At 45.3% G+C, this 15408-nt stretch overlaps 1 protein-coding gene across 4 annotated transcripts in view; it reads left to right on the top strand.

The window, feature by feature from the left end:
* Positions 1-15408, top strand: part of ASAP1 (ArfGAP with SH3 domain, ankyrin repeat and PH domain 1) — a 339744-nt gene that overhangs the window by 221816 nt on the left and 102520 nt on the right. For all 4 annotated transcript variants that reach the window (XM_019973810.2, XM_019973812.2, XM_070802437.1 and 1 more), the window contains one exon: positions 8069-8214. In XM_019973810.2, coding sequence (XP_019829369.2) covers positions 8069-8214 — 146 coding nt within the window. The remainder of the gene's footprint in view (positions 1-8068; positions 8215-15408) is intronic.

Below are 15408 nucleotides of genomic sequence, written 5' to 3' on the forward strand. Positions count from 1 at the left end.
GGCTAGGAGCCTGGGTGTTGCAAGAGATTGAGAAGGAATGACAAGCTTGCTTAGGAGGTCACAGTTGCATTTGATCTTGAAAGAGGCAGGCCAGGCCTGGAACTGTGATGAAGTTTGGTGGACTGGGAACTTGGGCTAGGTTGTATAACTATAGTACAATAATACCTCTACTTAAACTGTCCTCCTGAAGATTTTTTCTAATATCATAAGGATGAACTGACAAGCACACGTGGCTATGGACTCTTGGCATGGAAGATAACGTGCATAAAGATCTTGGAAGAGAAGCTAGGCTCCCAGGAAAGAGAATACAGCAAACTGAGGAAGTGAGTCTTGCTTTGAAGGGAGGAAGGGGCAAACTCCAGGAGATGGTGACGGACAGGGAAGCCTGGCATGCTGCAGTCCGTGCAAAGAGTCGGATGCGACTCAGTAACTGAACAGCAGCATCAGGGGCTCCAACACTTAGCCAAGCCTATTAATTAGGCTCTCACCAGTTAGAGCCTGTTAAGGGCACAGGCTTGGGGGACTTCCCTGGGGTCTAGTAGTTAGGACTCCGTGCTCTCACTGCTATGACCCTGGGTTTGATCCCTAGTTGGGGGAACTAAGATCTCCATGTTTCATAAACAGCCAGTGTAAACCAGGCAGAGAGAGGCCCATTATAGACTCTTTTCATCCATTGTACATAATAACTCTGTTAGGTAGGTATTACTGCAGTTAAGCAGAGTCATCAGAGATGGTGCAGAGATTGCCCCAGATCTGCAGCTGGTAAAGTGGAAGACCTGGGCTTGGGTCCTCGGTTGTCTTACCTTTGTTGTCAGTCACTCAGGCGTGTCCGACTCTTAGCAACCCCACGAACTGTAGCCTGCCAGGCTCCTCTGTCCATGGGATTCTCCAGGCAAGAATACTGGAGTGGGTTGCCATTCCCTTCTCCAGGGGATCTTCCCGACTCAGGGATCAAACCCCGGTCTCCTGCATTGCAGGTGGCTTCTTTACTGTGTGAGCCACCAGGAGAGCCTCTTACGTACCTTTGAGCCCTCCAAAAAAAAAAAAAGCCATAATATTTGGATTCTCTTTGAACGTCCATCACATCAGAACTTCAGCCCTCAATCCCAGGGTGAATAGAAGTAGTAAAAGTAAAGATATTTTTATGGAGAGTTGCTATGTACTTTCTGGATATCATCCACCACAGTTCACATACGAAGTCAAGACCCAGAAATCTTTGGTGCCTTTTTCCGGATCACACACGGCCAGGCAGGACCAGAGGGAGGTTCACACCCAGGTCACCGCACCACCCAGAACTGTGTCCCTCCGCTAGGTGTGATGCTTCTGTGAGCATTAGATTGCAGCGGTCCAGGTTGGGGCTGCTCTTCAGGAGGGGTTTATGATGAGTGCCTTCCAGACCTGATACTCGTTAAACAGAAATAATCCTCTGTGGTTGTCTAATGTCCTCTGTTGTTGTTACTGTTGCCATTGTTTTCCCCCAAAGAGCTTTCACATTAATGATGACATCTTTTACCTCTTGGTAGGCAGCCCCCAGGAGTAGGCTGGGTAGGTTTCATTAGACCTGTTTTCTAGATGAAATTAAAGCCCCCAAGAGCCTTAGTCACCTGACCAGGGTTGTAGATAGGTCGCACTAAGACCTTGATTTTCCAGTCCCTCCATCACTTGACATCTGGCTCAAATTAGAAAGTAACTAGGGGTTCCAACTGCCGACTCATTGGAAAAGACCCTGATGCTGGGAAGGATTGAAGGCAATCTGAGATGAGATGGTCAGATGGCATCACCATGGACATGAACTTGGGCAAACTCCAGGAGATAGTGAAGTACAGGGAAGCCTGGTACCCTGTAGTCCCTGCAGTTGCAAAGAGTCGGACACGACTCAGTAACTGAACAACAACATCAGGGGCTCCCCAACACTCAGCCAAGCCTGTCAGTTAAGAACAAGGCTAGGGGGACTTCCCTGGGGTCTAGTGGTTTGCATTCAGTGCTCTTACTGCCATGACCCTGGGTTTGGTCCCTAGTTGGAGAACTAAGATCTTGTAAGCTGCCCAGTCAGTCAAAAATAACTCAGGCTCTGCAGTCAGCACGTGTCATCACCACTTACTAGCTGTGTCACCTGATGTGACTTGTTTAACCTCCCTAAGCCAACTTCTGCATATATGAAAGGGGGGTAATATTAGCATGTTCTTGTGAGCATTAAATTCTCAGGAAAAATATCTAGCACAGTTCCTGGTATAGTGAGTCATTAAAAAATTTAGCTACAAGGGGACTTCCCTGGTGGTCTAGTAGTTAAGAATCCGCCTGCCGGTGCAAGGGACACAGATTCGATTGCATGTAGGGAAGGTCCTACATGCTGTGGAGCAACTGAACCCGTGCTCCACAACAAGAAAGCCACTGCGATGGACTTCTCACATGCAGCAATGAAGACCCAGCACAGCCAAAACTAATAAATAAACCTTTTTAAAAATTAGCTATCATTCATTGTTACAATTATTATTGTTGTTATAATAATTATATTATTGTCATGGGCCAGGAGGTCCATCTTCTTCCCCCTTTCTTCTTGGTATTCATCATCCAGTCTTTCACATAATAGATTCCACGTAATTATTTGTGACTCGTATCCCCAGAGCCGTGACCATCCTTCCTGAGCCAGTTGGTGGAAAAGGATGGGGTCTGGAATCCGACGAAGCTGGCTCCTCACCTGGCTTCACCACTGAGTTTCCCTTTTCTTATCTGTAAAACAACTGCCATAGGTTTTAGAATATTCTCTGTGTCGTTATTAAATGACAGTGACAGAATCAGAGGTAGGCTTGGTGGGCCAGTCAGGGAGGGTTTCCCAGGTGGGTAAAGTCTAACAGGGTGACAGTCAGACAGACACCCCGCCGAGAAAGGCCTGTTTAATCATTGCTGTGCTTCTGAAAATTCTAGGGAAGGCCTCCTTGGAGAAATACAAGGTATTTTAAAGAATACTGTATTTAATGTATTCCTAAGGCACCTGTCACTGCCAGCCACTAGGAGTGTAAACTCATGAGTGCAGACGTCAGTTTCCGAATATTGTTGGAAGCCCCTGCCCCCAGCCTAGGCCAGGCAGCCTGCTGTTTGTCCCACTAGGAGTGTAAACTCATGAGTGCAGACGTCAGTTTCCGAATATTGTTGGAAGCCCCTGCCCCCAGCCTAGGCCAGGCAGCCTGCTGTTTGTCCCCATGACTGTTGTTGCCCTTGTCGTGGTAGAAATGTATCGAGTCTGCTGTATACCACTCAGTATCTTACTCCATCTCTGCAGTGCTCCTGTGAGGTTGGTACCGTCGTCATCACTTCCACTGCATAGCATGGGAATGGGGTTTAGAAAAAATGAAGTTGCTGGGTCAGTGCATCACGAAGTGTCAGTAATAGACTTGAAAATTGAACCTGAGTGTGTCTCACAGCTCTGAGAGTAAAAAGCCCTAATTTAAGTTCCCTTATGCATTGTGTGGTGTTGGAGAAGACTCTTGAGAGTCCCTTGGACTGCAGGGAGATCCAACCAGTCCATTCTGAAGGAGATCAGCCCTGTGATTTCTTTGGAAGTAATGATGCTAAAGCTGAAACTCCAGTACTTTGGCCACCTCATGCGAAGAGTGGACTCATTGGAAAAGACTCTGATGCTGGGAGGGATTGGGGGCAAGAGGAGAAGGGGACGACAGAGGATGAGATGGCTGAATGGCATCACTGACTCGATGGATGTGAGTCTCAGTGGGCTCCAGGAATTGGTGATGGACAAGGAGGCCTGGCGTGCTGCGATCCATGGGGTCACAAAGGGTCAGACACGACTGAGCGACTGATCTGATCTGATCTGACGCATTGTGTGGCCTTGGCCTTTTTTTTTTTCCAGTATCTTCCCAATGAGGATGATAACAGCACTTATCTCATAGGCTTGTTAATAAGCGTGATTGAAGGAATGTATGTAAAGTGCTCAGTGCAGTGACCGGCATGCTCAGCAATGCTCCGTACAGGACGCTCAGCAAACCGGCAGCTATCACTGTTATAACTGGAGTAAGAAATCACTGCCTAGATACTGCGGTGGTGCTTAAATATGTGTGTGTGCACTGTGCTCAGTCGTGTCCAGCCCTTTGCATTCCATGGACTGTAGCTCACAACTCCTCTGTCCATGGGATTTTTCAGACAAGAGTACTGGAGTGAGTTGGTATTTCCTCCTCCAGGGGATCTTCCCGACCCAGGGATCAAACCCTCGCCTCCTGTGTCTCCTGCATTGGCAGGCTGGTTCTTTACCTGCTGAGCCAACGAGTAAGTATACAAAGGTGATTTCAAGCTGTGTGGAACATATCAGGGGATTAGTGTATCTTCGTCGTCTCTCCAAAGTAATGCCAGCAGTTGAAATCCTAACTAAGTGTCCCTTTCTGGTTCAGTTGTTAAAACTGGATTATTTTGCTCTTTCGTCAGAACTGAAAGAAGTAACATAGCGCTTGCTGTTTATATTCTGCAACTATACCCTGAATGGCAGAAATCCCCTATAAATATTAGAAAAACATGGGTCTCCATAACAGATGGATCAGATTTCTTGCTCACCTTATTTTTTTTTTCTTTCCTTTTATTCTATCTCTGTTTTCACCTGCTTCTCCCAGCCTCTACTTTTAATATTTATTTGTTTGACTGGGCCGGATCTGAGTTGTAGCATGTGGGATCTAGTTCCCCGACTGGGGATTGAACCTGAGTCCCGTGCATCAGGAACCCGGGAGTCTTAGCCACTGGACCACCAGGGAAGCTCCACCCCACCCCTACTTTACCAGCTTCCAAAAGTCGTCAGGGACTTGAGTAAAGTTCTCAAAACAGACCATCCGGCTCTCTGAGACGTCCTGAACCAATTCTCTGCGTCCCAAGTCCCACCCATGCCTACACGGTGCTCCCCTAGCCCAAGGCCTTCATTTCCCTCTCCTTCCCTAAGCCCCTGAGTTTACATTCCTTTCAAATTGCTTACTCTACTCTGTAATCTGTCCCTCCCTTCTGCCTCCACCAGGATCCTGCCTCCTTGCCCTCTGTGCCTGTTGAAAGCCTGCTTGGTAAACCCTTAATTTTGTACAAAGGGACGTGTGTGGTTATATAATCTTTCGGGTGAATTGTCGCTGTTGGCTTTATAATGCAGTATATTAAAAAAATACTTGAAACATGGGAGACATACATTCCTATGTTATTTGATATGAAACACATCTCGATATTGTAATTAATCATGGGTATAGAGGTAGTAGTGGCTGATAATTTAGGGGCATGTGCCACCTGCCAGGCACTGTTCTGAGTGCCTTTTATTTAACTCCTATCACTTAAACCCTCAGTAGAATTAGTAGTAGTATTCTAAGATTTAGCTCACTAAATTAGCTGTTCTGTTTTCAGATGTGTAAAATTTCATATACACGTGTATAGATTATAAATGTGGGACATAAACCAGGTGGCGCTGCTGGTAAAGAACCTGCCTGCCAACGCAGAAGACGTGAGAGACAGGTTCGATCCCTGGGTCAATCCCCTGGGAATATCCCCTGGAGGAGGGCAGGCAACCTATTCCAGTATTCTTGCCTAGAGAATCCCATGGACAGAGGAGCCTGGCGGGCTGTGGTCCATAGAGTCACAAAGAGTTGGACACTGAAGCAACTTAGCACGCATGCACATATAAATGTGGTTATTATATATACACAAACACTCTTGTGGGTGTCTGTGTATAGATACAGATAGATAGATAGATATACGGTTAATCATTTATGGCCTTACCGACTCAATGGACATGAGTTTGAGCAAGCTCCGGGAGCTGGTAATGGACAGGGAAGCCTGGCATGCTGCAGTCCATGGGATCACAAAAATCATACACGACTGAGCAACTGAAGTCATTCATTTGTGGGTTAAATATACAGGACCCATGATCTTGCCTAAACTTATCCAGTCTTACCTTCTGCCTCTCATCACATTTTTTATTTCACCTACCTGATAAGCATAATTCTTCCCAGAGTTCTGGTGTGGGTTAAATACAATATTGTGAAAAGCATCTGGGTCAGAGAACGTTCTCAGCCAACTTCCTGTGACCTCGCTCTCTGCCTTGTCCAAGTCCATCTTATTTTTTGGTGAATCTGTCATCCCTCATAAACTGAGAGCTTCTCATACAACTTCCTAAACCCTCCCTGAAGTCCAAATTCAGGATAATGGCTGTGGGGAGGAAGAGGTTGGAACTGGGTAGCATGTGAGGGAGAGAAGAAGCATCCTGAAATAGTTTATGTCTTAACTGGTTGGTAGATACCTGGGTATCCTATAATCTAAAGATTTCGATGTATCCTTTGAAATCTGTTCTAATTTCAAGCAGACACAAAGCCTGCCATGTAAAGCTTGTCCCTTAGGTTTTAATTCTGAGACCCTTTCTTTGAAAGCGGTTGAACAGGTATCTGAACCCCTTTTTTGCTGACCTCCAGAGCAGGAAAGGACGTCAGACAGAGTGGGCTTCTCGGGGGCGAAATGAGGCCCTTGGCCTCAGACAGACGGTACTGGGGTAGCTCCAGCTTGCGAAGGAGGCCAGGCGTGTGCATCTTGTCTGCAGCTGATGTAGCCTTTCTTTTGTGTTTCTCAGAGCAGCTTTGCAGGAGGTAACTAGAGCTGCATTTTATCTTTTTTAATATCTCATCCTGAAATACTGACATCCACCCTAAGCATCATGCATTTCTAATGTGGTGACAATTAGAAGGCTGCTCGGGCCTCGTTTCATTTCACTGGATGCTGTGATGCTTGTTACCTTGGTCGTATTTTGACTTCTTTCTGGGGCATCCACCATTCCAGGCTGACACACACTGTTGCTCCCAGGCAGTTATTGAGAGTGTGAGAGTGAAATATTTTTAAATTATTTAGTGTTCAATTATTGAACAACCCAGGAGACTTAAGGAGTGAGTGCTTCTTAAATTCCCGAAAGGGTAATCGACGAATCCGAGTCAACACCCCTCTACTGAGCCCTAGCTTCGTAAGCTGAGCTCCCTGACACATGAGTGGTGTGTGTTGGGTGCCAATGCAGAGGTGAGCCACTGGGAAGCCCTGCCTCTCATGGTCTGGGGGCAGGGAAAGAGCAGTAGTTACACGAATATGATGTGACGTGGTGGAAAACACTGCAGTAGCAGTACAGAGCATTATGGGCAAGGAAAAATCATTGCCAAGGAAGGGGAGGCTTAAAAGAGAAAGAGCTGTCATTTGAATTAAGCCTTTGAAGGTATGGTTTTGATAGATAGTTTTGTGTTCATTTATTCTTTTTATAAATACCATGCATCTGCTGTGGACCTCCATATAAATTCATGATTCCCTGCACTCCAGCACAAGGAAAAAGATGTGCAGAGCTGAGCATGGGGAACTGAAACGCTGCCACGTGAGGCTGGCACCACCTGCGCTCACACGTCCCCGGTCGGTGCCGGGTCACTTCAGGGTATGGGGATGTGCAGTACCCCTTTCTGTAAGCCTGAAAGGACTCAGAACATGGGGAGAGACAGTGTCTGCCATGAGACTCACGGGATCAGATGCACAACTCCCCAGGATCACACTGGGTGCCATGCTGGGAACAGACCAGAGGCTGCAACAAGGAGCTTTTGCAGGAAGGGTTGTAGTGATGGAGGCAAGAGATGATGGATGGTGTTGGATAAGGTTTATAGTCATGGGAGCGGTGAGATGTTGTCAGATTTTTGTTATATTTTTAAAGGTAGAGGCCAGGGGACTGCATCTGGGGCATGAGAAAGAAAAATCAGGTCTGACTTGTTTCCTGACGATCATAGTTTCTTAATTGCTTGAAAATGGGGTGGTAATTTGACCCCTTAACCTATGGTGCATCTCTGGATTAATTGGGGGTATAAATGAACTCAATGCTCTGATACAAAAGAGGGAAAACTGCCTTTGATAGAATGAGAACACTCAGTGCTCTGCCAGCTACCTTCTAGATATGTTCAGTAAAGAATGGATCCAGTTTCTTTGCTTTCTTTTTGAGAGTGTCTGGTGATCAGCCGGTGTTCAGAGTAACTTGTCATTGTGGCACATAACAGCTCAGACTCCTCTTTCTTCTTCTTTTCAGACCATGTACAAAATGAAGAAAACTATGCACAAGTTCTTGATAAGTTTGGGAGTAATTTTTTAAGTCGAGACAACCCAGATCTTGGCACCGCTTTTGTCAAGTTTTCTACGCTTACAAAGGAACTGTCCACACTGCTGAAAAATCTGGTAAGCCATTTCACAAGTAACGTTTAAAAATTGCAGCCCGATCAAAGTAAGATCATAAAGTGAACAAAGTGATAATCCTCTCCCCAACCCTTGATCCTGGGGTCGAAAAAAGAAAACTAAAAATAAAAAGCTTTTTTAGTCCTTGATATGGAGTCACATTTAAGGAAAATGCCTTTGGGAAACGCCTAGAATTTGTACCACTGGCCCCACTTACAGAACGTAGAGAAACTGGTTAACCTCAACTCTCTTCCCCATTCCCCTGTTGTTTGCTTTTGTGTTTGTTTAGACAAGCGTTAGTGACTTTGGCCTTTTAATTTGTTGAAAGAATGGTGATTATTTCTGTGTCAAACATACATGTCACCCTTCACTTGTGTGAAGACCGTCACGCATTTCAGCCCTTGATTTACAAATAATTAACTTCTCCCAACTCCCCATATCCTTTTAACATCCTCCCAAGAAAAAAGATTTTAAGGTTTAGGGAATCTGTGGTTTCAGAAGTAGATGATGACAAGAAGAACCCCTAAAAATCTAAGATACTGGAGCTGCTGACCTGGGAACAGACATGAGTATGAGGTTTGTTGTTTAGTCACCAAGTCATGTCCCACTCTTGCAACCCCATGGACTGACTATAGCTGGCCAGGCTCCTCTGTCCATGGGATTTCCCCGGGCAAGAACACTGGAATAGGTTGCCATTTCCTTTTCCATCGGATCTTCTGGACCCCAGGTATCAAACCTGTGTCTCCTATGTTGCAGGCAGACTCTTTACTGAGCCGTCAGGGAAGCCCAGAGCGTGAGGGTGGGAGGCCCCCAGGCAGTGCTGTCTGGCTGGCCCCAAACTGTGCACACCACCCTCCTTCACGCTCACACTGCGTTCATACCGAGAAAGGTTCATTCTGTCTAGCATGACCACCTCAGCTGTGTATGAGTTAATGTAATCAAGCCTCTATTCCTAAGTCCCAGGAGGTGGGACAGTGGGAGGTTGAAAGATGCCAAAGGAAAACTATATCATAATTTTGTTGGCTCCTTCCTGAAACAGAGGAGCTGTTTCCTCCTCTTCATCTTCCCAGGCTCTCAGCATTGCATCTTTGCCTCCTTTAAAGACCCAGAACTCAAGCTTAAAATGCCTTGATCCTGAGTTACTCATATCAAACAGACCTCTGTGGTCTTACATGAGACTGTTGTCACAAATCAACTTGGTACAAATGGCTACCTTACAGATGATTACACTTTACTGTAAAATAAAGACAACCTTTCTATAGTAAATTAACTGGATAATTTGACCAATCAAATTCTTCTTTTTCCTGTCCCACTAGATGAATATATGTATGTGTCTGTCATCCTGACAACTTAATTTTAATTGATAGTTTCATGCCACTGAATTAGTCTTACACAGTGACAACTAATCATAAAGAAAATAAAGGTTGAAACTAGAAATACGTCTTCAGAAACTGGAGAAAGGATAATTTTGACTATAAGGCCTTTGTGTTCCTAAACTTCAGAGTTTATTTGACAAACCCATGATATTTCTGTAATTCTTATATATCATTTAAATCTCTCATTCAAATAGGGCCTCCCATTTCTTCTTCCTTGCCTGCCATTTTGTAGGTGGTGGTGCCCAGAGGTGCTGTGGTGGGAAGAAAGGAAGTGAAACGAGACTCTGACATTTCCCTTTGGTCATAGCTGGTAAAAGGCTCCAGGCTCGGGAGGAAGTTCTGTTTTCCCTGAGATGGGCGTTTCCCCAGGAATATCTTGCTAACCTTTCGTTTCCAGGAGACGAAATATGTTTAGTTTAAGTCAGTAGCCTCACGTCCACGTTTCCTGGGCCGGTTCATCTCCACACTTCCCTGTCCTGTAGGTTCCTTCAGCGAAGAGATTCCTGTGCGGATTTAATGCCATCAGTTGCCATTCAGTCATTGTCTTCGTTTGCTTACCTCTGTGCAGAGACAACTGATATACATGTATATATATGTATGTATGTTTAAGATCTGTGCATTTTCTGTATTGGCCGCAGTTGGTCTTCATTGCTGCTTATGGGCTTCAGTAATCGCGACTTGCTGGCTCAGTAGCTGTGGCATGCAGGCTTAGCTGCCCTGCAGCGAGTGGGATCTTCCCAAACCAGGGATCAAACCCATGACCCCTGCATTGGCAGGCAGTTTCTGAACAACTACACCATGGGAGAAGTCCCGCCACTGATACTTTTTGAGCACTCTGAGGCGCCTAGCAGTGTGCTTCATGTGGATTTCGCACATAACAGTGTACGACATAGTGGTGGTGGTTATACCTTGAATCCAGTGAGGAAACTGAGGCGCATTATGTCAGTGCCTGTAGCAGACATGAACCCTGCACGCTGGCCCTGCATTCATCATCCTTCCCAGCCTTTCCCCACCACCTGGCACCTCCTGCTCTGGGCATCATCTTTCCCTAAACATACCCCACGCTGCAGGCCTCCTCCTTCCAGAAGTCTAAGAAACAAATCAAAAGAAATTTCTGGAAGGTTTCATTCAGTTCGTTTAAAACAAAACAAAGTCATTTCCCCAAAAAAGGTGGTGGCGGCAGGGAGCTAGCTCCTTGGTAGCTTGAAGGAAAAGTGAAAGTTGCTCAGTCGTGTCTGACTCTTTGTGACCCCATGGACTATATAGTCCATGGAATTCTTCAGGCCAGAATACTGGAGTGGGTAGCCTTTCCCTTCTCCAGGGGATCTTTCCAACCCTGGGATTGAACCCAGGTCTCCCACATTGCAGGCAGATTCTTTACCAGCTGAGCCACAAGGGAAGCCCCCCTGGTAGCTTAGTGATTAAGATTCTGGGCTTTCTGTGCCATGGCCTGGTTCAATGCCTGGTTGGGGAACTGAGATCCTTCACGCCTTGCCATGCTGCCAAATAAAAAAAAGATGGAGAAGGTGGTGGCATTTCCACTGAGGGAGCAGATAGAAGGATCAGTGTGTGCCATAGCCGGTTACTAGGGAAACACTGTTCTGGTTGAATAAAGTCAGTCCCGGGAGTTTGTACAGCCTGACAAGAGCCAGCAGCTTCTGCTTTCCTTTTTCTGTCTTAAAGGAAAGGGAAGATGGATGGGGCCACGCCCCAGAGCAGGGGGAGCAGGGGAAGCCAAGCCCCTCGGGGAGGGAGGGGTTGGTTGCAGCACCTTCAGTCCCCTCATGAGTTTGGAGGGAGCACCCTGGAACCAGTTTTTCTCAGGAGATTGCTGAAAATCCTACTCACTTAGGCTAGTTAGTGAAGGCGGGAAAACTTAAGCAATAAAAGTAGAAAGTGAGATGAAAGAAAATACTTTGGCATTTTTTAGACTTCCTAAATTTATCCTCATTTCAGCCAGCAAATACCCAAATGTCTGTTGTGCTGAGGTCTATGGTCAGCCCTGGGAAATGTTATTTTCTAATTAAGAGATTGCTTTTAATGAGTATTTCCATAATTTATATTTAAATAGTTACTTTTATGGGGGGAAAAAGGGTAGATTTTAGGGCCAGGTCTAGCATTCTGCTTTTAACAAACACTAGATCTAGACAGAATTTCCATTAGTTGTGCTAATGCCTTTTAAGCAGCATGTATGACAAGCATATTGTGTTTGGGAGTTTCTGTGTAGGGTTGGTTCTGAAAAACATCAGCTCACTAAGGGCTGGTGACTCTCTTGAGTCACCATTTAAATTTTTGTTTCTCCATACTTGCAGCGATTGTGGAGGTAGGGTGATCAAGTGAAATGTTATTGTGAAAATCTCAGGAGCTGCACAGATGTTGGTGTCAGCATCACATGAGCTGAGGCTGGCTTTTATTAGCCAGACTAGCAGAAGTCTGAGGACTGCAGAGTAGATGGCAGTTGCAGCTGATGGTCCTGTGACCGCATACGGATCACGCCCCAAGCCAGGTTTAAGTAACTTGCTTTTCTTATGGCTCTTGCCCTCCAGGTAAGAGCTTTTTTTGTTTGTTTGTTTTGTGTTTCACTGTACCACATGGCTTTCAGGATCTCAGTTTGCCAACCAGAGATCAAACAGCAGTGAAAGCACCAATGAGTCCCAACCCCTGGACTGCCAAGGAATTCTTGAAAAGGGTTTTTATAAGAAGATCTCTTACCTCTGATTATAGGATGGGAGAGGCTGTGCAGTTAAGCAGTGGGAAGAACGTAGGTTTTGGTCACAATCAGACCTGGAGTCCCAGAGCCCAGTTTTCTAGCCTAAGGCAAATCATTTAACTTTTCTCTAATGCTAGTTTCCTTATCTGTAAAAAGAAATGATGGTATCTAATTGTTTATTGATAGAAATGAGACTTCATTAAGATCCTGGAGGCAAATTACCAAGCACAGTACCTGACAGATGGAATTCACTTAACACATACAAGCTTTTATTATTATTGTTTACATCTTCTCTCTTGAGCTTCCCTTGTAGCTCAGTTGGTAAAGAATCTGCCTGCAATGCAGGAGACCCGGGTTCTATTCCCAGGCTGGGTAGACCCCCTGGAGAAGGAAATGGCTACCCACTCCAGTATTCTTGCCTGGAGAATCCCATGGACAGAGGAGCCTGGCGGGCTATGGTCCTTAGGGTTGCAAGAGTCAGACATGACTGACTACACCACCACTTGATCTTCATGGGAGCTCCCAGTGTAATGGCAAGTGTGAGTGCTCATATCCCACTTTACAGATAAGTGCATCAAATCTTCAGAAAATAATATGCCAGGAAAGTAGTGGAATTAGGGTTTAAGCTTAAGTTCCCTGACTGAGGATCCCGTGCCCATGATCCAACAGTGCTGCCTCCGTGACTTATCACAGTTGTAGCGCTGCCTCTATAGACTGCGGGCCTGGAGGAGGAAACGGCAGTGTTCTTGCCTGGAGAACCCCCCGGACAGAGGAGCCCGGTGGGCTGCAGCCCGTGGGGTTGCAGAGACTAGGACGCGACTGACTGAGCACGAGCACAGTAGACTGCATGCGAACGGCCCATCTGACGCCATGGCGGGGCCCTGTGCCAGCAGCCATCCAGCTCCTGTTTCTCTTCAGCTTGCCAAGTGTCGATACTTTCTTCTCTGCCTTCTCCCTCTGGTTTCCCTCATTGTGCTTGTGCTTAGTCGCTCAGTCGTGTCCAACTCTGTGCGACCCCATGGACAGTAGCCCCCCAGGCTCCTCTGTCCATGGGATTCTCCAGGCAAAAATACTGGAGTGAGTAGCCTTTTCCTTCTCCAGGGGATCTTCCCAACCCAGGGATTGAACCCAGGTCTCCCGCATTGCAGGCGATTCTTTATCATCTGAGCCACCAGGGAAGGCCTTCCCTTATTAGTGGATTATATATGTATTATATTGGAAGAGTCTTAGCTAGCAGTTCTAAAACTTTTGGGTGTTAGAGTCCTAATGTTAAAAATGATTGAGGCCACCCAAGAGTTTGTGTTTATGTGGAATATTCCTATCCCTGTTTACTATCTTAGAATTTAAAACTGAGGCATTTTTTAAAAATGTATAAATTCCTTTTGTTGTGATATGTTTTTTAGTTGGAGTAGACAAAATTACAGAGAAAAGTATTTTAAGACCCTTTGAAAGTAATTACCAATATTTTTCCTTGATACTATGTCAAAACAAGGAGAAGGCAATGGTACCCCCAGCACTCTTGCCTGGAAAATCCCATGCACGGAGGAGCCTGGTGGGCTGCAGTCCACGGAGTCGCTAAGAGTCAGACACGACTGAGCGACTTCACTTTTCGCTTTCATGCATTGGAGAAGGACATGGCAACCCACTCCAATGTTCTTGCCTGGAGAATCCCAGGGACGGGGGAGCCTGGTGAGCTGCCGTCTATGGGGTCACCCAGAGTCGGACACCACTGAAGTGACTTAGCAGCAGCAGCAGCAGCAGCAGCAAAACAAGATTATGATTCCTTAAGAAGGTTAGTAGCAGTATGAATTTGAAACCATATAACTTTAAGGATCTGGAAACTGTCAAGTCCGTGGTGGCAGAGTTTTTCCAAAATTCTAACTTTTCTCTGCAAGTTCCAGTTTTAGCATTAGCAACAAATGCTGCCGCTTATTTACCTGGTAGTGATGGGTAATTCATTTTAAAAAATGTTTGCCAAATACCCAGGTTTCAGTACCTCATCATCGGTCACTCTTTTATGGGAAAAAAGTGGTATTCCACTGGAAACCTGACAAAACCAGCTAGTTCAACTAGCAACGTGAAAAACTGCATTTCTCAAGATCGCCATCGTATTTTGGTGCACCTTGGCAGTGCTTTACATCCTATGCTTCCTGTTTCATCAAACAGAATGTTAAAAAGATATACTCAAAGTTTGTTGGTGTGTAATAAAAAATCAAGCATTTCTACTGTTTCATCATGGACTTTCTTAAAGGAAAATGGCCTTTTTGCAACTTCTTTTGAGTCTATAATTTTTCTTCAATTTAGTAAGATTAATTAAAATGTACATGAACAGATGTTAGTCAGGGAGAGAAAGTTGGGGAAAGTCTTTAATAATACAGCTATTCTTGGAGAGAATCTTCGATAACATATTTTAAACATAATTAAAGTTCTCATTGTATAACTTTAATTTCAGAATAAAACAAATGCACAGACCAAAAACCAAACTCTAGCCTCTCTGCTGTTCCTATAGACCACTTCCTACTTCCTTCTGACTCTTATAAATTGTCTAAACCAGTTTCTGTGTCTTCCGAGCTTTTCCTCTAGTCAAAGACCTCTAGATGGTCCCTGCTCTCACAAGGTGAAGGGATTAGCTACGTCCTCCCGGAAGTGAATCCCTTCATCACTGTTGACTGTGTCTCGGGAGTGCTGCCTCCTGGTGGTCAGAGGCCAGAGAACCATGGACATAATCTGTTTTGTTGACGTTTTTAATACCTTTGCGGTGAGGTTTTAAGTGCGTGAGCTTTCCTGCCAAGTGTCTTTTGTAGGTTTGGTTCATAGCCTGCTCTGTAGATAGTACCAGTTTTTAGAAATTATTGGAAATATTCAAAGAGTTCAGTCTCTCTGAACTCATCCTTCCGGTGCCTTCCAGAAAGGCGTACTTATGGTTGATTCATGTTGATGTATGGCAGAAGCCAACACAACATTGTAAAGCAAGCATCCTCAAGTTAAAAATAACTTTTTTTAAAGAAGAAAATGTAGAGGAAGTGACAAAAAAGGGAAAAAAACCAAAACTTTCCTAATCTAAGTCAGCTCCGGATACAGCAAATTATTTTGCTGTTACTGGAACTTTGG

This window comes from Bos indicus, chromosome 14, assembly GCF_029378745.1.
Source record: "Bos indicus isolate NIAB-ARS_2022 breed Sahiwal x Tharparkar chromosome 14, NIAB-ARS_B.indTharparkar_mat_pri_1.0, whole genome shotgun sequence".
NCBI lineage: Eukaryota > Metazoa > Chordata > Mammalia > Artiodactyla > Bovidae > Bos > Bos indicus.